Source organism: Schizophyllum commune (assembly GCF_000143185.2).
Source record: "Schizophyllum commune H4-8 unplaced genomic scaffold SCHCOscaffold_2, whole genome shotgun sequence".
Classification (NCBI taxonomy): Eukaryota; Fungi; Basidiomycota; class Agaricomycetes; order Agaricales; family Schizophyllaceae; genus Schizophyllum; species Schizophyllum commune.
Genome location: NW_026089539.1, coordinates 3,595,586 through 3,615,843, shown reverse-complemented (window position 1 = coordinate 3,615,843; position 20,258 = coordinate 3,595,586). Strand labels below are relative to the sequence as shown.

The 20,258-nt window shown below is 58.1% G+C and overlaps 12 protein-coding genes across 12 annotated transcripts; 7 read left to right on the top strand and 5 right to left on the bottom strand.

The window, feature by feature from the left end:
* Positions 1-21: 21 nt before the first annotated feature.
* SCHCODRAFT_02567835 (uncharacterized protein) lies at positions 22-611 on the top strand. Its single transcript, XM_003036976.3, has 2 exons — positions 22-397; positions 449-611. The coding sequence occupies exon 1, from the start codon at positions 52-54 to the stop codon at positions 340-342; it is 291 nt and encodes a 96-aa protein (XP_003037022.1). The 5' UTR covers positions 22-51; the 3' UTR covers positions 343-397; positions 449-611.
* A 138-nt stretch (positions 612-749) lies between these two features.
* On the bottom strand, positions 750-1,812 carry SCHCODRAFT_02487358 (uncharacterized protein; the record flags this gene model as incomplete). Its single annotated transcript, XM_003038336.1, has 3 exons — positions 750-893; positions 944-1,102; positions 1,156-1,812. 3 exons carry the CDS (start codon positions 1,810-1,812, stop codon positions 750-752), a joined length of 960 nt encoding a protein of 319 aa, XP_003038382.1.
* A 3,759-nt stretch (positions 1,813-5,571) lies between these two features.
* Positions 5,572-5,904, top strand: SCHCODRAFT_02476098 (uncharacterized protein; the record flags this gene model as incomplete). Its single annotated transcript, XM_050342741.1, has 1 exon — positions 5,572-5,904. A coding segment is annotated over one exon (333 nt), but the record flags the coding sequence as incomplete, so codon positions are not given.
* A 597-nt stretch (positions 5,905-6,501) lies between these two features.
* On the top strand, positions 6,502-6,876 carry SCHCODRAFT_02456162 (uncharacterized protein; the record flags this gene model as incomplete). Its single annotated transcript, XM_050342577.1, has 1 exon — positions 6,502-6,876. A coding segment is annotated over one exon (375 nt), but the record flags the coding sequence as incomplete, so codon positions are not given.
* Positions 6,877-7,014: 138 nt separating this feature from the next.
* SCHCODRAFT_02487465 (uncharacterized protein) lies at positions 7,015-7,305 on the top strand (the record flags this gene model as incomplete). Its single annotated transcript, XM_050342878.1, has 1 exon — positions 7,015-7,305. A coding segment is annotated over one exon (291 nt), but the record flags the coding sequence as incomplete, so codon positions are not given.
* Positions 7,306-7,707: 402 nt separating this feature from the next.
* On the bottom strand, positions 7,708-10,066 carry SCHCODRAFT_01193647 (cytochrome P450; the record flags this gene model as incomplete). The annotated part of the gene is made up of 14 exons (XM_003038337.2): positions 7,708-7,923; positions 7,973-8,057; positions 8,108-8,255; positions 8,307-8,682; positions 8,736-8,807; positions 8,858-8,934; positions 8,985-9,012; positions 9,060-9,141; positions 9,196-9,287; positions 9,335-9,391; positions 9,440-9,623; positions 9,671-9,805; positions 9,951-9,973; positions 10,025-10,066. The coding sequence occupies 14 exons, from the start codon at positions 10,064-10,066 to the stop codon at positions 7,867-7,869; spliced, it is 1,458 nt and encodes a 485-aa protein (XP_003038383.1). The 3' UTR covers positions 7,708-7,866.
* A 438-nt stretch (positions 10,067-10,504) lies between these two features.
* SCHCODRAFT_02489740 (uncharacterized protein) lies at positions 10,505-12,677 on the top strand (the record flags this gene model as incomplete). Its single annotated transcript, XM_003036977.1, has 4 exons — positions 10,505-10,670; positions 10,723-11,065; positions 11,114-11,672; positions 11,721-12,677. The coding sequence occupies 4 exons, from the start codon at positions 10,505-10,507 to the stop codon at positions 12,675-12,677; spliced, it is 2,025 nt and encodes a 674-aa protein (XP_003037023.1).
* A 456-nt stretch (positions 12,678-13,133) lies between these two features.
* SCHCODRAFT_02488510 (uncharacterized protein) lies at positions 13,134-14,234 on the top strand (the record flags this gene model as incomplete). The annotated part of the gene is made up of 3 exons (XM_003036978.2): positions 13,134-13,772; positions 13,823-13,969; positions 14,022-14,234. The coding sequence occupies 3 exons, from the start codon at positions 13,134-13,136 to the stop codon at positions 14,232-14,234; spliced, it is 999 nt and encodes a 332-aa protein (XP_003037024.1).
* A 574-nt stretch (positions 14,235-14,808) lies between these two features.
* On the bottom strand, positions 14,809-16,157 carry SCHCODRAFT_02487620 (UDP-glucose 4-epimerase; the record flags this gene model as incomplete). Its single annotated transcript, XM_003038338.2, has 5 exons — positions 14,809-15,343; positions 15,394-15,686; positions 15,740-15,999; positions 16,052-16,085; positions 16,137-16,157. The coding sequence occupies 5 exons, from the start codon at positions 16,155-16,157 to the stop codon at positions 14,809-14,811; spliced, it is 1,143 nt and encodes a 380-aa protein (XP_003038384.1).
* Positions 16,158-16,271: 114 nt separating this feature from the next.
* On the top strand, positions 16,272-16,793 carry SCHCODRAFT_01341629 (uncharacterized protein). Its single transcript, XM_003036979.3, has one exon. The coding sequence runs from the start codon at positions 16,281-16,283 to the stop codon at positions 16,743-16,745; it is 465 nt and encodes a 154-aa protein (XP_003037025.1). The 5' UTR covers positions 16,272-16,280; the 3' UTR covers positions 16,746-16,793.
* Positions 16,794-16,863: 70 nt separating this feature from the next.
* On the bottom strand, positions 16,864-18,544 carry SCHCODRAFT_02613345 (uncharacterized protein). The gene is made up of 4 exons (XM_050344591.1): positions 17,684-18,544; positions 17,242-17,631; positions 16,948-17,186; positions 16,864-16,890 (listed from the first exon to the last, which is right to left on the bottom strand). Exons 1-3 carry the CDS (start codon positions 18,459-18,461, stop codon positions 17,119-17,121), a joined length of 1,236 nt encoding a protein of 411 aa, XP_050202502.1. The 5' UTR covers positions 18,462-18,544; the 3' UTR covers positions 16,864-16,890; positions 16,948-17,118.
* On the bottom strand, positions 18,515-20,225 carry SCHCODRAFT_02613342 (uncharacterized protein). Its single transcript, XM_050344590.1, has 3 exons — positions 19,360-20,225; positions 18,918-19,307; positions 18,515-18,862 (listed from the first exon to the last, which is right to left on the bottom strand). Exons 1-3 carry the CDS (start codon positions 20,120-20,122, stop codon positions 18,810-18,812), a joined length of 1,206 nt encoding a protein of 401 aa, XP_050202501.1. The 5' UTR covers positions 20,123-20,225; the 3' UTR covers positions 18,515-18,809.
* Positions 20,226-20,258: the final 33 nt, after the last annotated feature.

The window sequence follows — 20,258 nt, the reverse complement described above, 5'->3', positions numbered from 1 at the left end:
TTCCTAATCCGGCAGCCTATCATTGCCTCCTGCCGTCATCACGCCGCTGCCATGGGCCAGGACGCACAGCGCCCCGATGGCGAAGCCTTCCAGCCTACCACACAAACTGGAGCAACCACTATGACCAGCGAGATTGCTGTACTCGCCGCCATGATCACCAGCACGACATCTGCATCGGAGAGCTCTCTCACGGAGCAGGATCTCGCGCGACTGCTCTCGCAGCTGGACGACGCGAATGGCATGGCGAAGGGGATGGAGAGCAAGCTTGACTCCATGCTGGAGCAGCTTGATGACTTGCTCGGCGTCTTGGAGCCAGCGACGGAGGGTAACTCGAAGACCTAGGTCGTGTGCCACTTGGTTGCTTCGATGTCACGGGTTTGACCACGCTCGCGTACGAGTGAGTCTCTCGCTGTATACCGGATTTACGGCTTGCTGAATCTTTCTCTAGGATTACTAGAACTAGTAGTATCGGATTTACTTCCTTTTTTGCCGTGACTTCGCAATGAGGAATACGAATCTCTCTCGGGTTTAGTGAAAGAAGGAACTACTTTGCAACTATCTGGCGCACACTTGCAGAGAACAATACGATCCTCAACGACCCTGGTTACCGCAATTTTGGATTACGGAGAGCGTCGTGTTTAGAGCACTGACCAGCCGTGTTCCGCTTCGAGTGCGCAGCTGCCATTCACTGACATGAATATGCATCTAGATCTATGTTCTATCCCACTCTTCATCGGTAACTGCCTCCATCACATCATCGCGCAGAAGACGCATACGGCCTGCTCCGCTGCCGAATCCGCCATGTCCAACATATCCCGCACGAAGCTAGTCGTCATGAAAGCAGCCATAATGAAATTGTCCAGCTTGTCCTTCGACTTCATTATCGCCAAGTCCTGTCTGATGGTAAGAAACTTCGACACATCGATGTAAGAGGAGCACGAACTTGAACTGCCTCGACGCCGAGCGCCCCACCCGCCGTGATGGGGTCCCGCAGACATTCGGCCTCCTTGCCCTCCTCGCCCTCCTTCACGATTTCCCTCATCAAAGACATTATTGTGAACCGTGTTTTCCATTCTGGAAATTCACGGAATGCTTTTGTCGGCTATCGCGACTGTGAGTTCGCAAGTTTTCTTTCCACACATGGGTTCCACTCACCACAGACAACTCGTTCATGCGACCATTGGGCCCGCCAGATGCCACAAATCGCGCCACACCCGCTAGGAAGATGGGCCACTCGCGTTTAAACATCTCCCGGTATTCTGCATGCCTGCCTTTGCCTTTCATAGTGCCCGAAAGGGCCTTCGACCTGATCCGCTCGTAGTCGATATTCTTGGAGGCGAGCCACTTCTTGACCTTGTCCTGGGAGGCCTTGTTGAGGCGCTCCCAGGCAAAGGGCGACTGCTCGATGCCCTTCGCCTCGATATACTCGTCCGAGTGGCGATACCAAGCCGCCCAGAACCTGCCGAGCAGTTTGAGCAGGGCCTTCTCGTATTCCCTGAAGTGTCGTAGCTGCGCGTCTGGCAGCACGAGCTCCCCCCTTAGGACCAGGACGACGGCCCTGAACGTCTCCCAATTGGCGGAGAGCGCAAGGACCTCGCGGACGTCTTCGTCACTGGGGTGGCCAGCATCGACCAGCTCCTGCAGCCGCGAGGCACCTGGTTTGAAGAGCTCGCGCATCCACTCATTGTAGACTGCGGCGGCTTTGCCGTCGCGCAGGTAGTCTGCCTGGGCCTGGGCGGACATCCCCGACGAGGTGGACGAGTCGCGCACAGGGTAGGTGAGGAAGTCGGATGCGGTACGAGTGCTTGCCATGTTGAATGAGCGAGAGTGGGGAGATTGGATGGTCGGCTCAGGCAGCGCTCGTCGCCTTAAGTAGTACAAACGAGCGCCTGTGTGTGTGTGTTCCTGGTTCATGAGCAGGTCAAAGCCAGCCTTTGATACTTTGTTGTTGGGATACCTCAAAACCCTTCTTGTCTCCTGCTCTCATCTTCTCCCACGAGTGGCACTCGCTCTACACCCCAAGTCTCTAGTGTTATGCGCTCCTCGACCCCAGTTCCGGCGTCTCCGAGGGCGGAAGCGCCCTCGCAGGCCCCGACGGCGGCGATGACCCCTGTGCCACCCTCGACGCCGGGGTCGAGTGGCGGGCCGGACGGCCCGCCACTCGATCAATGCGTCGACGAGATCATCCACATCGTGCAAACGTACTGGAAGACGACGGCGAAGGACAAGATCCCCAAACGTGACCGGGCGTGCCAGCTCCTCGCCCGGCTCAAAACATCGCTGGGATCGGGTGGCAGTCCCGCCACTCGCGCCGCCACCGCTTGCCCTGCCGATCAGGCGCCGCCCCCTCTGTCTGCACCACCCACCCCTCATCTACCCGCCCTCGAGGCGTTGCTCGCAACTTTTCGGGACGACATCCTTCGAGAGGTCGGGTCACGGCTGGATGCGCAGCAAGCCACCACGCTTGCTGCCTCGGCTGGGCCGGCACTGTCCCCTGCTCCCGGGCTCCCCATCCTCCCTTCCCCCCTCCGACCTCCGACGCGCAAGCCGAGCGAGGTTGTCGTCAACCTTCCCCGAGCCAAGAAGAGCGCCCTGTCGCGCTCGGTCCCCCCTGCCGAACTCGCCACCCGAGTCGAATCTGCCTTTGCCTCCAGCAAGGTAGAGGAGCTAGTGGCGATCAAGGTTCGGGGAGTGGCCTGGCGCGCTAACGGCAGCTTGATCATCACGGCGAGGTCGAACGAAGACGCAGCGATAATCCTTCAACATGCTGACGCGTGGCTGAACATGCTGGAGGAGGGATGTGAAGTGGCCAAGACGCGAGTCAAGGTCCAGGCGGATGGGGTGCCCGTGGCGGCGGTAGATGTGCGGAATCCCGCGACTAGGAAGACGTTGTTCCGGATGAATGAATCCACGTTTGGTGGCCGCGAAGATGCGCTGGGTGGAGTCGGATGGCTGCATGGCGAGAAATTGCCAGCAGGTAAGACGCACTCGACCCTCGTATTGACTGTGGACAATATCGACGTTGCGGATCAACTCATCTACGACGGCTTGTCTGTTGGCGGGCTGGTGTGCCCCGTGAGGAAGTGGTTCCCGTCCCTCCTACAGTGCTTTAACTGTCAGCAACCTGGCCATGAGGCCAAAGCGTGCCCTCACCGCCGAGATCCCTCCAAGCGCCGGTGTTTCCGTTGTGGTGGTGTTCACTCCTCGCGAGAGTGTGTGTGCCCCAGCTCTACCAAGTGCAGTGACCTGCGCTCCTGCAGGCATATCAAGCCGGTATGCGCTAATTGCGGTGGTCCCCACAAGGCCATCGACAAGGTGTGCCCGGTCCTGCAGCGGGCGCGCGCGCAGCTGTGGTCCCGCTTGGACAACGGATCCCCCTACTACAACCCTCAGTTCACCCCCGCGGGCTTCGCGGGACGGTGCTAAATGGACACCCCTTCTGCGGAACGGGGGCTTCGCGTCAAGAGCCTGAACTGCCGCAAGCAGAGGGAGGTCGTCATCTCCCTCTTGAACGACACGAAGCCGGAGGACTTCGACGTGCTGTGCCTCCAGGAGGTGCCCATGTCGGTGGACTCGCAGTTATCGTATCGCTCCGCTCATTGGCACCTCATCCTCCCGACGATTCCGCGGCCCGATCGCCTCTCAATGTGGTATCGGAGCGCAATCTTCATCAACACTCGTATCCCCTCAGACTCGTATCGCCAGCTCCCAATTGCCTCACGAGATCTCACGGCTATTTCTTTTTCTCTTTTTGATCGACAATTCACCTTATATTCTGTTTACAATCCACCCAGCTCCGACGCTACCATCACTTCCCTCTACACCCACCTCAAGACTCTCGGCAACGACCCGTCGGTTTTGCTAGTGGGTGACTTCAACAAGCACCATTCCTTGTGGTCAGGCCACTCTATCTCCAAGCAGACGACGCGCTCGAATACCGACGAAATTCTCAAGCTTCTCTCTTCCTTTGACCTGGTCTCGTGTACTCCCCCGGGGATGCCCACGTACATGTCCTCTGGGCGCCGCCCCTCAACTCTTGACTTGGTCTTCGCATCCCACGACTTGGCTGATGACCTTGTCAGGTGCGCCACAGGAGCATGTCACGGCTCTGATCACCTCTCTGTAGACGCGCACCTTCAGCTCGCTGTTCCCACCACCGACTCTGCACCCCGTTTCAAGTGGCGGGACGTCGACTGGGATGACTTTGCTGGCACAGTGGACGATGAGCTTCGCAGGCGAGGAGTGTATCAGGACGTGGAGGGTATGGAGACCGCCGAAGGCGTGGATGCGGTGGTGGGGAAGGTGTCGGAATCCATGGTGGCAGCGGCTGACAAGGTTGTCCCGCGTGCACGACCGTCACCATACTCGAAGCGGTGGTGGACAAAGGAACTCACAGACCAGCTGCGCAAACTGAAAGCCCTCAAGAACAGAGCCACCAAGCGATCTGCTACGGCGGCGGAAAGGGCGGCTGTCGGCCCGGCTCAGCGCGCGTACCATGCTGCCATCCGACGGCAGCAGCGACGGCATTGGAAGGAGTGGTTGGAGGAGGCGACTGAGGCGACAGTGTGGCAGGCAAACAAATACGCGGCGCATCACGCTGAGTCCACCACACCCTCACGCATCCCCGATCTCACTCGTGCTGATGGCTCGAAGGCGTCGTCCACTGGAGAGAAAAGTGAGGTACTCATGGATCAATTCTTCCCAGCGCCACCGCCAGCACGGGTCGATGACATCGCCGACGCGGTGTACCCTGATGTTGGCGATGCCCCGCCAATTGTGGAGGAAGAGGTCCTGACCGCCTTGCGCGATCTGCGCCCCTACAAGGCCCCCGGCCCGAACCAGATCCCGAATGTCGCCCTTCAGCGCTGTGCGGGGGTGCTCTCTGGACCTCTCCTGCGCATCTTCAACGCGTCCCTGCGCCTCTCCCACCACCCGGCTGAATGGAAGGTCTTCACTACCATCACGCTCCGGAAGCCAGGGAAGCCTGACTACTCCGTCCCCAAGGCGTATCGGCCTATCGCGCTAGAGGATACCGCGAGCAAGGTCTTGGAATCGGTCATTGCAAAGCGCCTTGTCTTCCTTGTGGAGTCGGGCGCTGTTCGCTTCCCCAAGAACGCCTTCGGAGGGCGCCCTGGCCGGACCACCACCGACGCGCTCCTTTTCCTGGTCGACCGCATCAAGGCGGCGTGGCGGCAGCACAAAGTCGTTACTGTGGTCTTCAAGGACATCTCTCAGGCATTCCCCTCTGTCAATCACGCGCGCCTCCTTCATAACCTCCGCATGCGAGGGGTCCCCCCCAATCTGGTCCAGTGGATAGCTGCCTTCTTGAGCGGCAGGACGACCAAGCTCCGTTTTGACGACTTTGAGTCCGATCCAATTCCTGCCAGCACGGGTGTGCCACAGGGCTCCCCACTCTCGCCCATCCTCTACCTCCTGTACGCTGCTGACCTCCTGGACATCACGGAGCGGCTGGCTGACAAGGACACTTTCTCGGCGGGTTACATTGATGATACCATGTTCGCGGTCGCTTCAAAGAGCATCGCAGAGAACCTCCGCAAGCTCGGCTACCTCATGGGGGAAGCTCTCGCCTGGTCAGACACGCACGCATGCCGCTTCGACATCAGCAAGTATCAAATGGTCCACTTCACGAAAAATGAGAAGAAGTACACGGAGGAGCAGGGGGCGGAGGCGACCTTGCTCATCCGGGGTACTCCCGTTCGACCGTCGGAATCTGCCAAGTACCTAGGGGTGATTCTGGACCGCCACCTCCGATTTCACGAACAAGTCGATGCCGCAGTTGCCAAGGGCACCGCTACCGTTCTCGCCATCTCCCGTCTCACCCGACCGACCTTTGGGCTCGCGCACAAGCACGTCAGGCAGCTCTACCGCGCCGTCGCAGTCCCGCGGATGGAATATGGGCTGGTGGTGTGGTATAATCCAGTCCGTGCGCGCAGCAGCGGGAAGGGGCGGCAGGGGTCGGTGGGGCTATCCAACCGCTTGGGCAAAGTCCAGCGACTAGCAGCGTGCATCATCACGGGCGCTTTCCGCACCACGGCCACGGATGTACTGACCTACCATGCTGACCTCCTTCCGGTACATGTTCGCCTTAACTATGCGGCTTTCAACGCAGCGCTACGTCTGTGTACCCTCCCCATTCCTCACCCCCTCAACAAGCCGACCACCCGTTGCCAGAAACACTATGTTCGGCTCCACCGCTCCCCACTGCACGAGCTGTTCAACGCATTCCCGCAGCTCCGCGACTTGGAAGTCATTGACTCCACCCCTCCAGACCCCTCGCAGCCCGTCCCCTTCACTACGTACATCTCGGATGAGGGCAAAGATGGTGCTGCAGAAGGGGTGGAGCAGCAGGTCGCAGAGGGTGGGGTGTGCGTTTTCTCCGACGGCTCTGGGTACAAGGGCGGGATTGGCGCCGCCGCGGTTGCTAGGCTTGGGCAGGGTCGCGTGCTGTCTCGTCAAGTCCACCTCGGGAGCGACCGCGACCACATCGTGTACGGCGGCGAGCTTGCTGGTGCGGTTCTCGCACTGGACATAATCGCATCGGTACCGCGGCTGACGCGCGCCACTATCTTCATTGACAACACCTCTGCGATCCGGGCGCTCCCGAGGCGTGCTGCGCGAACCGGCCAGCACCTCGTGAAGCTCTTCAATTCCCGCCTCGCAAGTCTGCGCAGGCAGCGTAGGACCCTCACCATCGGGGTTCAGTGGTCCCCAGGCCACCACAACATCTGGGGCAATGAGCTAGCAGACGAGCTCGCCAAAGCGGCTGCTGAGGGGACGACGAGGGATCTGCCGGACTCCCTCCAGCATCTGCGTGCTCTTCCGCGGAGTGTGGCGGCAGTACGGCAGCAGTACAGGAAGTCGATTCAGGCCGAGCGGACCGCGTGGTGGGCTGCGTCCAAGCATGGACGCAGGATACGGCGCTTTGACAAAACGCCCCCCGGTCCGAAGGTCCTGCGCCTGTACAAGGACCTCCCAAGACGGTCGTGTAGCCTGCTGACCCAGCTACGAAGCGGGCATGTTGGCCTTTTTGCGTACCTAGCGCGGGTCCGGGCTGTGGACTCGGCACTGTGCACGACGTGCGGGACCGAGGAGACGGTGGACCACTATCTCTTCGAGTGTCGGCGATACAAGGACGCACGTCATCGTCTCCGGGTCGCAGTTGGAGGTCGACGGCTGGATCGCGCGTGCGTGCTCGGCGAGGTCAAGAATCGGGCGGCACTTCTGGCCTTCGTGCAGGAGACGGGCAGGCTAGCTGCCTATGCGGAACGCGCATCATCGGGCTAAAATCGGGTCGCTGGTCTTCGAGTTTGGGTATTCTCCCTTCACTTTCCTTTCCCCCAGATTATCTCTCCTCTATTTATCTTTTACTTCTTACTTTTATCTCCGGGGACTTGATCCTCGTTACGCTTCTCTCAGCCGTCTCGCGCGGTGGGGGCACGCCAAACCCATGCTGTGCATTTGTTCCCTTCATGTCATAGATTACCACCCACATAGCTACATCTCGCATCATCACACCCCTACCGGGTGCGATGGGGTAGCCACGTAGGCCGACCACGGCGTTAGAGCTACCGTAAACCTCAGAGCATATCTATCTATCTATCTATCTATCTGTTGTTGGGATTGCAGCTTATTGTTCAGCGAGCAATCGACGTTGTGTATGTTCTTTTCAATTATCAATACTATTATGTGCACAAACCCTCGGGTCACAAGACTCGTGAATTCCCGAAAAGGACCGTGCATACGCCAATGCGTCGCTTCCTGGACAAACAGTCACTGAGAACATACAGCTCGAAGTAGTATTCGGAAGCTTTCGACACAGGTTTGTGAGAACGACAAACTCAGAATTCACTTGGGCATGCGCAAACGCATCAACAACGGGCCGTGCCGCCAAAGGTTATGCTCCTGAACACAATGGGTCAACCACGTGTACAGTCCCAACATACACACTGACCTTGTAAGACCCGTCGAATTCCTCAGAGCTGAAGCTCTCCGCGAAGTCAGCGTCGAAGGAGCGGACCAATTTGGCAGCGAGAAGTCTGGAGAATCGTCAGAATACTGTAGGGCTAAGATCGATCATCGCACTCACTTCATGTTATACAGTGCCACAGGCTTTCCCAAACAAATCCCGATACCGCTAGAGAACGGTATGAAAGCTTCGGGATTGTGGACAAGGCCGGAACGCTCGCCCAGCCATCGCTCAGGCATGAACGTGTCCGGGTCAGAAAAGTTATCCGCTAAGCCCATCGTCAGTAAGTCGCATCTGTGCCCCGCGTCTGTCTACTCACCGGATCTATGCATGGCGTAGATAGGACAGGCCACGACCGTCTCCTTCGGAATATAATGACCGAGTATCGTATAGTCCGCCGCCCCGCTCGTCCTCGGTGGTCCGGCTGCCACAGGCGGCACCATACGAAGCGCCTCCTGCACGCAAGCATCGAGATACGGCAGTCGCATAAGCGTATCGTAGTCCGGGTCCAGGTCGCCGAACGCGTCGAGGATCTCCGCGCGCAGACGGGCGAGGACGGCGCGGTCTGCAAAGACGTAGCGAAAGAAGGTCGTCGCGCACTCGCTGACTGTGTCCCAGCCGGCGACGATGAGGAATGACGCGTCCGCTGCGGCTTCAGCTTCGGTGATCTTGTACTCGCCAGGCTCGGTGTTTTGCTGAAAGGACATCAAGATTATGCTGCATCATCGACGTAGTGTTACCAACGTACGAGGATGCTGAGGATATCCGCGTGCACGCCAGCCTGCTTCTGACGCGTCTCCTCGACTTTCTTTCCAGTGAGCTGGGACAGGATTAGTGTAAGCCTCCAAGTGTAACCAAAAAGGAACGTACGCGCTGGAATACAGCTATCGGGCCGGGCGTTGGGGCCAGCCTAAGGATATCCCGCATGTACGGGACTTGTCCAAGGACTTCGTGGGCGTCAGAGCCTTGGGTGTGTGGCCATTCAAGCAAAGCTCACCACCGACGACGAGAACTCCCATCAAGATCTGCGCGATGTCCGCCTGATTTTTCTCACTAATATCAAGGGACTCACAATATCGGTCCAACCTTCCTCGTCTCTTCCGGCCGCCAGCTTTTCAAAGCCACCAGAGAAGGACATATCCCCCATATTATCGCTGTGCATGTCGCGTTAGAACGAACCAGGACCGTTGGCGCGCAGGACAACGTACATGCCCCACATTGAGATCCAATGCGAGAGGTCGATGGTCTCGCCGTCTTCAGACTTCTTGGCGAGGATCTCGATGAGTTGCGCAGTACGCGCCTGCATATTGTCAGGACGGTTGTTATCACATTCATGAGAGCACATACTTCGGCCATAGGGCGAAACCGCTTGATATTCTCGCTCGAGAAGGCCCTGTGCCACGCCTTGAAAAGCGTTAAGCTGGCGGTGACAGCAAGGCTACACCAACGTACAGGCAAGCGTTCCAGGTATCTCTCCTTATTGGGAATATTGGTGAGGGCGTCCGCGTCTGACGGGGCCCCCTGATACGATGGGCCGCGATACATCTGCGCGTATATCGGACGGATGGCGGCAGGCTCATTCACAGAGAGCTCGTTGGGTCCGATTCTAACCCACGGCCCATAGCGCGCATGTAGACTGCGTATGTTGATAATTGTGGATAGCCCGGCACGAAGAGCACTCACTCTTTGATTAAAAGGTGCCTCGTGCCGCGAGCCACATAGTACGCCATATACCATTTTGTTATCTTCGCAAGAGGTGGACCAGGGTAAGTCGCGAGAGGATGAAAGGGGCAGAGGCGATATGCAACAACAGATGCGCTAAGAGAGGCCAAGTAGAGCGCACAAATCGCTAAAGTGCATCCGAGAGCGACATGCAGGGTGTTCCCGCCGTTGAGCAGGTACGCGACTACGCCTACATTCCCTGCAACGACGAGGGCGAGGAACCCTTGCACATTCAACTCACTACGCTTGAAGATAGCATAGTGACTAAGCTGTTTGTTTGTGAGCTAAAAGTTGCGCGAGGACGGCGAAACTCACGAGAGCAGCCAGCGCAATATTGAGGTAGACGGGGAAGACCATGGCGGGTTGAAACAGGGCGTAAGGGCGGAATTGATCTGTCCTACCTACTGATATACCGCCCTGTGCACCTCTCTTCCGCCGCTGCTTTGCAAGTGCATTATTGATGGGGCCATTCAGAGCGCCCATGTGTGTATTCTGTAGCTTCCTCGTCTATGAAGAAGACCTTCGACGCGGCAGTCGAGGCGCAATGCTTGTGATCATCATGACGAACATCGGATGCCATTGAGCAAGATTCACGTCCCCGTAGGACTACACTGCCAGCGAGATATACGAAAGAGTCAGGTCAAACGGTGAAAGAGGGTGATGGCAGGAGGCAGGTGTAGATGAGGGCGCGCGGCGTTTGCCGACTCCGCCGGAGTATCGGGCCGCGGCGCTTGGAAAGCTTCCGCTCAGGCAAAACTTCGACTTAGGCGCCAACGGTCACCGTCGTTCGCTGTGATGCTCCCATGGCTTGCCGTCTGTCGACGTGCTGCCCTCAGACCTGTCTTTGACTCGCCCTATGCCCTGAAGTCGGCCTTCGTCAATGTCGCTCGCTCACGGAGAACATACGCGACCGCGGCACCCCCGCTGGAGAACATACGGAACATTGCTATCATTGCACACGGTGCGCCTGCTTTGTATACTTTCATAGGTCTTTTTCTGATACTAGGGCACAGTCGATCACGGAAAGACCACTCTTGTAGACCAGCTCCTCCGCTGCGGAACAACATGGGAGCAAGCGGATGCGGGGACGGACCGGGTCATGGATTCAAACACTCTGGAGCGCGAGCGTGGCATTACTATCCTTTCCAAGACGACTTCAATCACCTACGTTACCGAGAAGACGAAGTCCCCCATCCTCGTCAACATCGTCGACACGCCCGGACATGCGGATTTCGGTGGGGAAGTCGAGCGGATCATGAGCATGGTGGATGGTGTCGTACTGCTGGTGGACGCGACGGAGGGACCCATGACACAGACCCGATTCGTGCTGGACAAGGCTATCAAGCGTGGGATCAAGTATGTGTCGCTGTGCATCTTGTAGAGCCATTCCTGACCACGTTACAGGGTCGCGGTCGTGCTGAACAAGGCTGACCGCCCGTCATCTCGCCCCGACCAAGTAGAAGCGGACCTCTTCGACCTCTTTGCTACCCTGGAAGCCTCCGACGAGCAGATCGAGTACCCAGTCCTGTACTCCTCTGCCAAGGAGGGCTGGGTCACTAGCTCGTTCCCCGTCGAGGAGAAGAAGCCCATGTCCCACCTACTGGAAACCGTCATCGACTACCTCCCCGCACCAACCCACCTCGACCGCTCAGGACCCTTCTCCATGCTCATCGTCCAGATTGAGGCGGACTCGTACGTCGGCAACATGTTCCTTGGGCGCGTTCAGTCTGGTACGGTCAGCGTTGGCGACACGCTTTGGGCTCTGGACAGCGAGACTGGGCAGAAGGTCGGCGAAGGCAAGGTCAAGAAGCTCATGACGAGCATGGGTGGAATGCAGAAGGTTGAGCGCGACTCGGCCGCTGCGGGCGAGATTGTCAGCATCGCCGGTATCAAGGGCGGCGCGGTCAATGTCACGCTGGTGCACCCCGAAGGTTGGGGAGCGGAAGGTCCCAAGGCTATCGAGGTATGCCTCCTCCACGTCTACTCACAGTTCGTAGCTGACGATCTGCAGACGACACCTATCGATCCACCGACCATCTCTACGATCATCTACCCCAACGACGGTCCCCTCGCTGGTCAAGACGGCTCCAAGCTCACGTCGCAAGTCATCAAGGAGCGAATTTACAAGGAGGCTGAGACCAACGTCGCGCTCAAGGTCCTTCCTGGTCCCACCTCCGAGGCAATCGAGCTTCGCGGACGTGGTGTTCTCCACCTCGGTATCCTCTTCGAGACCCTCCGCCGCGAAGGCTTCGAGTTCCTTATCGGCCCGCCCAAGCCCGTCCTCCTCCCCGACCCCGACAACAAGGGCGGCTGGCTCGAGCCCGTCGAGCGCTGCGAGGTCGTCATGCGCGAGGAAGCCTCCGGCACCGTCATCCAGCAGCTCACCATGCGCAAGGGCGAGATGGTCTCCTACCACTCCGGCGGGGAGGCAGGCTTGTCCGACGGCTGGGTCAAGGTCGTCATCGACATCCCCGCGCGCGGCCTCATCGGTTACATGGCCGGCGAGTTTAAGAACGACGTCCGCGGCGAGGGCACGCTCAACCACACCTTCCTCAAGTACGCGCCGCACTTCGGGCCGTTCGGCACCTCGCGCAACGGCTCGCTCATCTCGATGGCGGCGGGCGAGTCGAGCGGGTATGCGATGCAGCCGCTGCAGGCGCGCGGCATCCTCTTTATCCACCCGCAGACCGCGGTCTACCCCGGCATGGTTATTGGGGAATGCAACCGCGCAGGCAGCGACCTCTACCTGAACCCCTGCATCAAGAAGCAGCTCACGAACATCCGCGCGGCAGGCGCCGACGAGAAGATCGTTTTGAGCGCGCCGCGCGTTATGGGCTTGGAGGAGCTCGTCGCATATATGAACGAGGACGAGATGGTCGAGGCAACACCGAGCACTGTCCGCTTGCGCAAGCGGATCCTCGACCCGAAGACGCGCGAACGGATGAAGAACCAGAAGGGCGCCTTCTAGGGCGGAGCATCTACACTATACGCATCTATCATTATTACTTACGCATAGTACTATCCTACTAATACACTCAACCCCGACTTCTGCACATGGACCCTTGGCGGGAGGTGAGCCAGTGGCCAGCCGGTGGCAATATGTGACATGTAAGTTGTGACAACGTGTTTGCCACTTTATGGTTGACCTATTCGAACTCGCACCGGACAGCGATCACAAAAGCATGGCCAAAGCACGGTTGAAGGCGCGCATCTTATGTCTTTTGGTGCTCGAATTCAATGAGTATGTGCTGCTGTACCGTGGTCATGATCGTGGCGCCGACCCGACGCATGTTCTGGCCCAAGCAGGCGCCATGGCCATAACTACCCACGCCGGTGCAAAGACCACTGGCAGGCTCGGGCCCATATATAGGTAAGTGTCCCATGCTATAATCACCCTCCCCCATCTACCTCCCCCCTTCTCGCCATGGTCGTATGCCACCCCGAGCCCTTCCAGGTTCGCCGTCCTCGCTCCAGATACGCCTTCCGCGTCTTCCCCCAGTCATCCCCGTCCTCCTCCTCTGAGCTGCCCGCCTCCGCCAACGAGGACCTCAAGACGCTCGGCAGAGAAGCCGCCGTCTACAACGAGTGGATGCGCTACCTCTTCCGCCCTGCCCTCGCCCAGCTCGACCAGCTCGGCCTCACCGACCACGACGCGTACACAGTCTTCGTCCTCACGGCCGAGTGGCACGCCTTCTGCGCAGTCGTCCACTTTGACTTCAGTCTGCCGTACAATCTGGAAGACGCGTTCTACAAGGTCGAAGTGCACAGGTTCTCCGAAGCCTTCGCGAACTTCTGGCTCCGCTACTACACGAATGTTGAGGGATTCAGCAAGCCGAAGTCGGTCAAGAATCTGCCCACGACTCACCACAGACGCGTTAGGGAATGGTTCGCAGCTCATGACATGGACTTTGATGGGCTCCGCTCTGTATTCGAGGGGCAGAGCACCAATGCGATTCCGCCTGACTGGGGTATCGTATTCGCCACTGCTCAAGACGCTAAACACTACTGGAATATCTTGCTCGCGGGTCTGATGCAACATCTGTCGAGCAATGGTGAATCAAGGGTGAGTGGACCAGCAATATTCTTTAAGACGTGACTGAGCTAGCTGCACAGCCAACCGCATCCTACCTGCAGATACCTGGGGCGATGGTGCGCTTCTCCTTCTGGCCCGACTTCGCATTCATGGTGCAGACAGACATGTCTGAACTGATCCGTGACCCCGTCACCTTCGGCGGAACCTGGGCAATCGACGTCTTGAAGGTGTGTAGCCGTCGCAAGCATATCAGTCCATGATGGATTGACCATCCTGCAGAAGCGAGTGATGCAAAGGACGGCGAACCTCGATATGGACGAAAACCCGACGACGCTCTTCATGCAGAACATCTTCCACGTCATCTATAAGACCCTCTCCAAGATCAGCAGCGACGAATTTTGGGCAGTTCATGCGGTATCTGCGTTCATCGAGCTGTCCTACCAGGATAGTCGAGCGAGCAGTTCCGTTGCAGACTTACGTGCAGGCAATTGATCTCGTGCAAACACTCAAACTATGGATGCGCCTCACCCTATCACTGTCAGTGTTTGGGCTTGTTGAATCGTGCGCTGGGCAAGATGTCTACGGCGAAACTACATGTGTGACTGTCACGGTTGAAGTTTTCAGTCCAGCATCGTCAGGTGGAGTCAAGCAAACGTACATCGAATAAGGTTGCCTTGCTCATCGCGCGCATGCATCACAAGCGACAGGATGATACATAGAATAAATTATGTCAACCATCTACGTTTCTACACACGGCTCTACGTCCACTGCCAGTGTAGCTCATCGGACTGCGCGTCTATCATACATCATTGACATTCAGTTCGTAATAAAGAGCAACCATATACTAGTGATGTGTGGTAAGAGCTGGGCACTCGAGAGGAGTGCCAGCTCTACCTAGAGTAGTAGGAAAGAGGAGAGAAAAGATGGAGGAATATTAGTGTCCTACAAGGCCCTCATGGTGAGCGGCCAACATGTTTGTCTTCTTCCTGTCCTTTTCCGTAATCCATCGCAGCGACTGCCAGCAGGCGCGCCTCGCCGCCGCTGCGGTCTGATGCGCTGATGGCGCTCACTGCTGCGCCTCCTTCTCCGCCGCGTCCGCGTACCCGTTCGGATTCTTGCTCTGCCAGTTCCAGAGGTCGCGGCACATCGTCTCGAGCGACTGCGGCGCCTTGAACCCGAGCTCCTTCTCCGCGAGCGTGGGGTCCGCGGTCAGGTTGGGCACGTCGCCGCGCCGCCTGCCGATGACCTCCGTCTTGTAGTCGAAGCCCGTCGCCTTGCGCATCGCCTCGACCATCTGGTACACGCTCATGCCGTGGCCCTTGCCGAGGTTGTACTCCTTGTAGCGGATCTCGGCGTTGGGCGGGAAGACGGTAGAGCCCTCTGAGAGGGCGTCGAGCGCGAGCTGATGGCCAGCGGCGAGGTCGACGACGTGGATGTAGTCGCGGACACAGGTGCCGTCCTCGGTCGGATAGTCGTCGCCAAAGACCTGGAGCACGGGCGGAAGACGACCGACGGCCATCTGGGCGAGGATGGGGAGGAGGTTAAGAGGCTTGCCGACAGGGTCTTCGCCGATCAAGCCAGAGGGATGTGCGCCACCGGGGCTGGGAAGCTGTCAGTGGTTGTGTGAAGGGTCAAGGGATTGATCGCTCACTTGAAGTAACGGAGTGATAGCGCCTGCCAACGCTTCGGCTCCGCAGCACAAACGTCCTTGATGATGTTCTCGCAGACGATCTTGGTGTTGCCATAGGGGCTGAGCGCTTGCATGCGGGTGGTTTCGGGAATCGGGATGTCGGGAGGAATGCCATAGACAGTGGCAGAGGAGGAGTAGACAATGCGCGTGCAGTCAAACTCGTCCATGAGGCGCATGAGGTTGATCGTGCCGGCGACATTGTTGTGATAGTACGTGAGCGGGATCTCGGTTGACTCGCCTACTGCCTTCCAGGCCTGGGGTCGCGGTTAGCATGCAGTGAGACGCGAAGGGGTAGGGTGCTGCGTACAGCGATGTGGATCACGCCCCATATGCCGCCCTTCCCATACTTCTCAAAGACCTTGCGCACGGCGGCCTCATTCGTGAGGTCCGCCTCGTAGTAGTCGATCTTGGTAGAGTCAAGGTCCTGCGCGCTGGGGTTTGGGGGCAATTCGTCGCGCGCGATCTTCTCAAGGCGTCTGTACGCCTCGGGGTGGGAGTTGTGGTAGTTGTCGATGGAGATGACCTTGTACCGGCGCGTCTTCTGCAGGACATAGACGACATGCGAGCCTAGGGGAAAGAGTGAGCGACCGCAGCAGCCATGGATAAGCGCGCCACGCACCAATGTAGCCCGCACCGCCGGACACTAGTACATTCTGCGGGGCTCGTCAGCGCCAGCGACGAGAAGGATAGCATTGGGCGCGCACCTTGAGAGGAGTAGCAGCCATTTGTTCGTTGGCGTGGGGGGTTTCTGAGCGGGCCGACTGCATACTGTCGCACTTTTATAAGTCAGAGTCCCAATGGTCCGTCTCCGCACCATCGATCGCCCGGATCACATCCAGCCGCCACCCATGCCCCGAAAAGGCAAGTCAGCCGACCCCGCGCGCGTCACCGTACATGTGCTCCCCCTCACAGCTCACTCGAGAGTGCTCGAGAAACGGCGCACGCAAGCCGCCGCGCCGAGGTACCCATCGGCGGGCGCACCATCGATCATGGTCTACGCTACCCGACTCTATATTTCTATACCGGCCCCGCCCTCCCCACGGGTCCCCGCAACGCGGTCCGCGCGCCACCGCTCGGTGTACGCCAATGAGCGACTGGCTATAGCGACTCGAGATGCGCTAGATAGGCAGCCTCCGCAGAGCAGCCAGGGAAAGCCCGAGCCCCAGTGGCACCAGCGACCGTGTCTCGCCATCGGCGCGGACACCCTAGGCACCGCCAACACCCTCATGACGGCAACGACCAGCGCGAGCAGGTGGCACGAACGGGAATTCGGAGCAACGAACGGGAATAGAGCCTCTGCGGAACGGGAATAGGAAGCGGCAACCGGCCAAACAAACGGGAATTGCGACCAAACAAACGGGAATTCAGGACCAAACAAACGGGAATTCGAGCCAAACAAACGGGAATTCTAAAGTTCGGGGCGCATGAAGGTGCCTGCGGAACGGGAATTCGAAAGGTACGGATGATGCAAGCTCTCCATTGTGTCGCAGGGGCACCGAGCGAACGTTCGAAGGTCTGGCGCGACCGCCGGGCCGTCTATTGTTCGACGCGCCACTGGCAGTCTGCGACTCGGGCGGGGGAGTGGGATGATCCACCATTCGATGTCATTCGAGCCCGTACTCGCCCGAGATATGGATGGATGCGGCTGTGAGTAGACCTTCGGACTTATGCGAGAACATCGACCAACTAATACTCCGCCTCGTCGATAAGGCTCAAGGGCAATAAAGGGGGGTGGACTTCGCCAACCGAGCGCGCTGTAGGAGAGGAAGCGCGTTAGTCCAAGATCCCGGACGCGTATTGTGAACTCACGCTTGGACGGCTCAATCTCGATATCCACCTTCTTCATCGACAAAGCCTTCACGAGTCCCTGCGGTCTCTCCAGGCAGGAGTATACCGCTGATCCTGCGTTGAGGACAAGCACTTTGACTGACCTGAGCGCACGGGGTGCGTGCTCGCCGTCAAGTAAGTCCGCTAACTGCGCCAGTATGGAAGCGGATGTGACAAGACGCAGCTGTGGGTCGAAGTGGATGGCTACGTGCGTGACATTGGGCGCAATAGTGAAAATAAGCGCAAGCAGCGTTGATAAAGCAGTCCTTTGATCTGCGCCTCTCAGAAGCAGGTCTACGTCGCGCAAGGCGAGAAGACGCAGTTGAGGCAGCGAGATCGCCTTCTCCTTCATCCCTGGGAAGAGCGCGCGGACTAGGAAGTTGTTCGTTTAGACGCAAGGTGAAAAACGCAGTGAATCCCACACCTTCCATCCTGCAACCGAGCTCCAAGCTCTGCAGCGAGTCTGCGCACCGAGAGACCATATTGAAGGCTGCTACCCGGGAATGCCATGCTTCGGCGCGATCTCGTTGGCTGACTATGTATACATTCAGTCGGAGGCTGCGCAGACGACTATCCGTGAGCAAGCACTTTTCATTTGTGAAAAACCGCAGGAAGTCAGTGCCCTTCAAGAACACGGTAAGGCTCGCGAGTCCAGCCGGCTGCTGGATATGCTGTCCTTCCCAGCTGTCAGGGAGCGTCCAGCTTAGGCGTAGGTCGCGCAATTGAGGAGGAAGCGCTAGGCTTGCCGTTGAATGTGGGGAAATGATGGTAAGGCCAATCGTCACGGAACGCAGCGATGGGCGCGCCGTCGCCTCTATAAAAGCAGTATGCGTTTCCCTGTTAAGCTTGGTGATTTTAGGGTATGTTGCATGTATATGCAGTTCTTCCACACGCTGAGCCCTGTCAAGGATCCCAGCAAGCACTTCCTTCTCCCACACCCACGGACCATCGAATGTTTCCACGAAACGAAGGACGTGCACGTAAGCGCGGAGATGTGGATAGTCTCGTAGAGCGTGGCCAAGGCATACAGCAGTGTTGACATCCTCCACAAGGATATCACGGAAGAGGAGCGCCTGACTTATGTAGTAGAGAGACCTATGAGCAAGCGCGCAGGTCGCCAGCGATGGGATATCGCGATCGGCGTATAGATGGCCCAGGATGCCGTCTAAGAGCTCATGAGGGAGTTTCGCCTCTTTTGACATGATGCGTCGGAGGCCGCGAGCTGCTCGACGCGATAGCTTAATGCTCGTAGAGTATGAGATGATGCGAGGAGGCAAGCGGGCTCTGCGCGGGTCCGGCAAGTCAGCACGCGCCGTTCGGCGATAGCCGAACTTCAATACGACGGACCAACATGTGACCCTCGACCTAGTAAGCCGGCCACGGAGGCGACGAAGGCAGTCTGGCATGGTAATGAGAAAGAGACAGACTGTCCTGACGCAGTCTACAAGACCGGTCAATATACATCCTGGCCCCGTACTCGCGAGAACTCGACAGGAATTTTGGCAACGCGCAGCGTGCATACATCAAATTGTTATAAGAGAACCCAATCATCACTCATCTAAAAGGTCAAGAGATAGCAATGGCGGTTCCACGTCACGATATGCTAAGAGTGTAGCGATCAATGGTCATCAACCAAAAAGTGCATGAAATGTACTCACTGAACGTAGGCCCAATCGTCACATCTACCTTCTCCGCCAGTGGAGCTAGTACGCCTCGCTTCAAGTCGCCCAGATCCTTCAACTTGTCCTCCTCGAACGGGTGGCATCCCGAGAGAGTAAAGCTGATAGACCGAAGTGTGCTGGGTGCGTTGTCGCCAGTGAGAATACCTCTCACTGGCGCAAGTATCCTAGATAGGAGAGAAAGCGGATGCCTGTTCATCGTTACTTGAATGGCAATGTCGGTGACGCCAGGGGTAAGGGCGAGGAGTTGTTGCAGCCAGTCAAGACTGCCGAAGGTATCGATGTAGGTCATGCTGATGTCACGTAGGGCGAGCAGCCTCAGGCGAGGAAGTTTGCCCCGAATGTGCATATGCCGGATGAGGAAGTCCACTATCGTGGCGTTTAGTACGAACAGGCCAAGGTCGGCAACGGTTTTGCTCACTGCTTCCCAGGCACGCGAGTTCAAGACTTTGCAGCGTCTTTGAGCAATGCATCACGATGTCAGCGGCATCTTCCTGCCACCCATGGCTCGAGTCTATCTCGAGGCGCAAGCTCCGCAGATTATCGATCCCGAACATGTGGTTGCTCTCCCTCCAGCAGAATAGCGAGAATATCATGAAGTTCGACCCGCTCAGGGACAACGTGAGATCGGTCAGTTCAACCGGCGCCGAAGTTTGCGGGACCACCACGTCCTGCAATAGCATCCAGGACAAACGCAGATCGCGTATATGCGAGAGGTGCTTGAAGAATATCATGGGGAGGGCGATGATGCACGCGAGACTGAGCGTACGCAATGAGGGCCGCACTATCGCCTTCGAGAGGGCGACGCGCGTCTCTTCGGTGAGCGCGCCATAGTATACGGAGGAGGGGTGGAGGTACAGCTCCCGCACTTCGGGCGTCTTGTCGAGTATCCCGGCGAGTGATTCATCTCGATAGATCCACTGATTGCCGCGCTCGAGCTCCTCCACGCAGAGGCTATGCACGTAGGCGCCGAGGTGAGGACGATCTTGCAGTGTGCGAAGCAGACATGAGGCGGAGGCGGGTCCGCGTATTGTTACGTCGCGGAAGAGGAGGATCTGGCTCGTTTGGCAGAGGGACCTGTGAGCGAGCGCGCAGGTCGCCAATGACCGAGTGTCGCCAGAAGCGTATATGCAGCCAACGATCGCATCCTTGAGCTCCTGCGGAAGCCTTTCATTCTCTGACATGTAGAGGGTTTACGGAGAGCACGGTTCAATGAGTGCAAGCCTCCGGCCAGCCTGAAGAATTTGGCCAGATGAGAGGAAAAGTCAAGCCGGTTTCACGCACGTGGTCTGCATTGCGTGTCCGTCGGCAATAGCCGAA

Bases quoted from the DNA above. Each gene is read 5' to 3' on its own strand.
- SCHCODRAFT_02613342 (XM_050344590.1), bottom strand. From the start codon at position 20,122: ATGTCAGAGAATGAAAGGCTTCCGCAGGAGCTCAAGGATGCGATCGTT. The intron at 19,308-19,359 runs GTGAGCAAAACC...ACGCCACGATAG, and splicing joins ACTCGCGTGCCTGGGAAGCA to TGGACTTCCTCATCCGGCAT. The intron at 18,863-18,917 runs GTGAGTACATTT...CTACACTCTTAG, and splicing joins GACGATTGGGCCTACGTTCA to CATATCGTGACGTGGAACCG.
- SCHCODRAFT_01341629 (XM_003036979.3), top strand. From the start codon at position 16,281: ATGCCCCGAAAAGGCAAGTCAGCCGACCCCGCGCGCGTCACCGTACAT.
- SCHCODRAFT_02567835 (XM_003036976.3), top strand. From the start codon at position 52: ATGGGCCAGGACGCACAGCGCCCCGATGGCGAAGCCTTCCAGCCTACC.
- SCHCODRAFT_02613345 (XM_050344591.1), bottom strand. From the start codon at position 18,461: ATGTCAAAAGAGGCGAAACTCCCTCATGAGCTCTTAGACGGCATCCTG. The intron at 17,632-17,683 runs GTGTGGGATTCA...ACAACTTCCTAG, and splicing joins GCTCGGTTGCAGGATGGAAG to TCCGCGCGCTCTTCCCAGGG. The intron at 17,187-17,241 runs GTGAGTTCACAA...CCTCTCCTACAG, and splicing joins CGAGATTGAGCCGTCCAAGC to CGCGCTCGGTTGGCGAAGTC.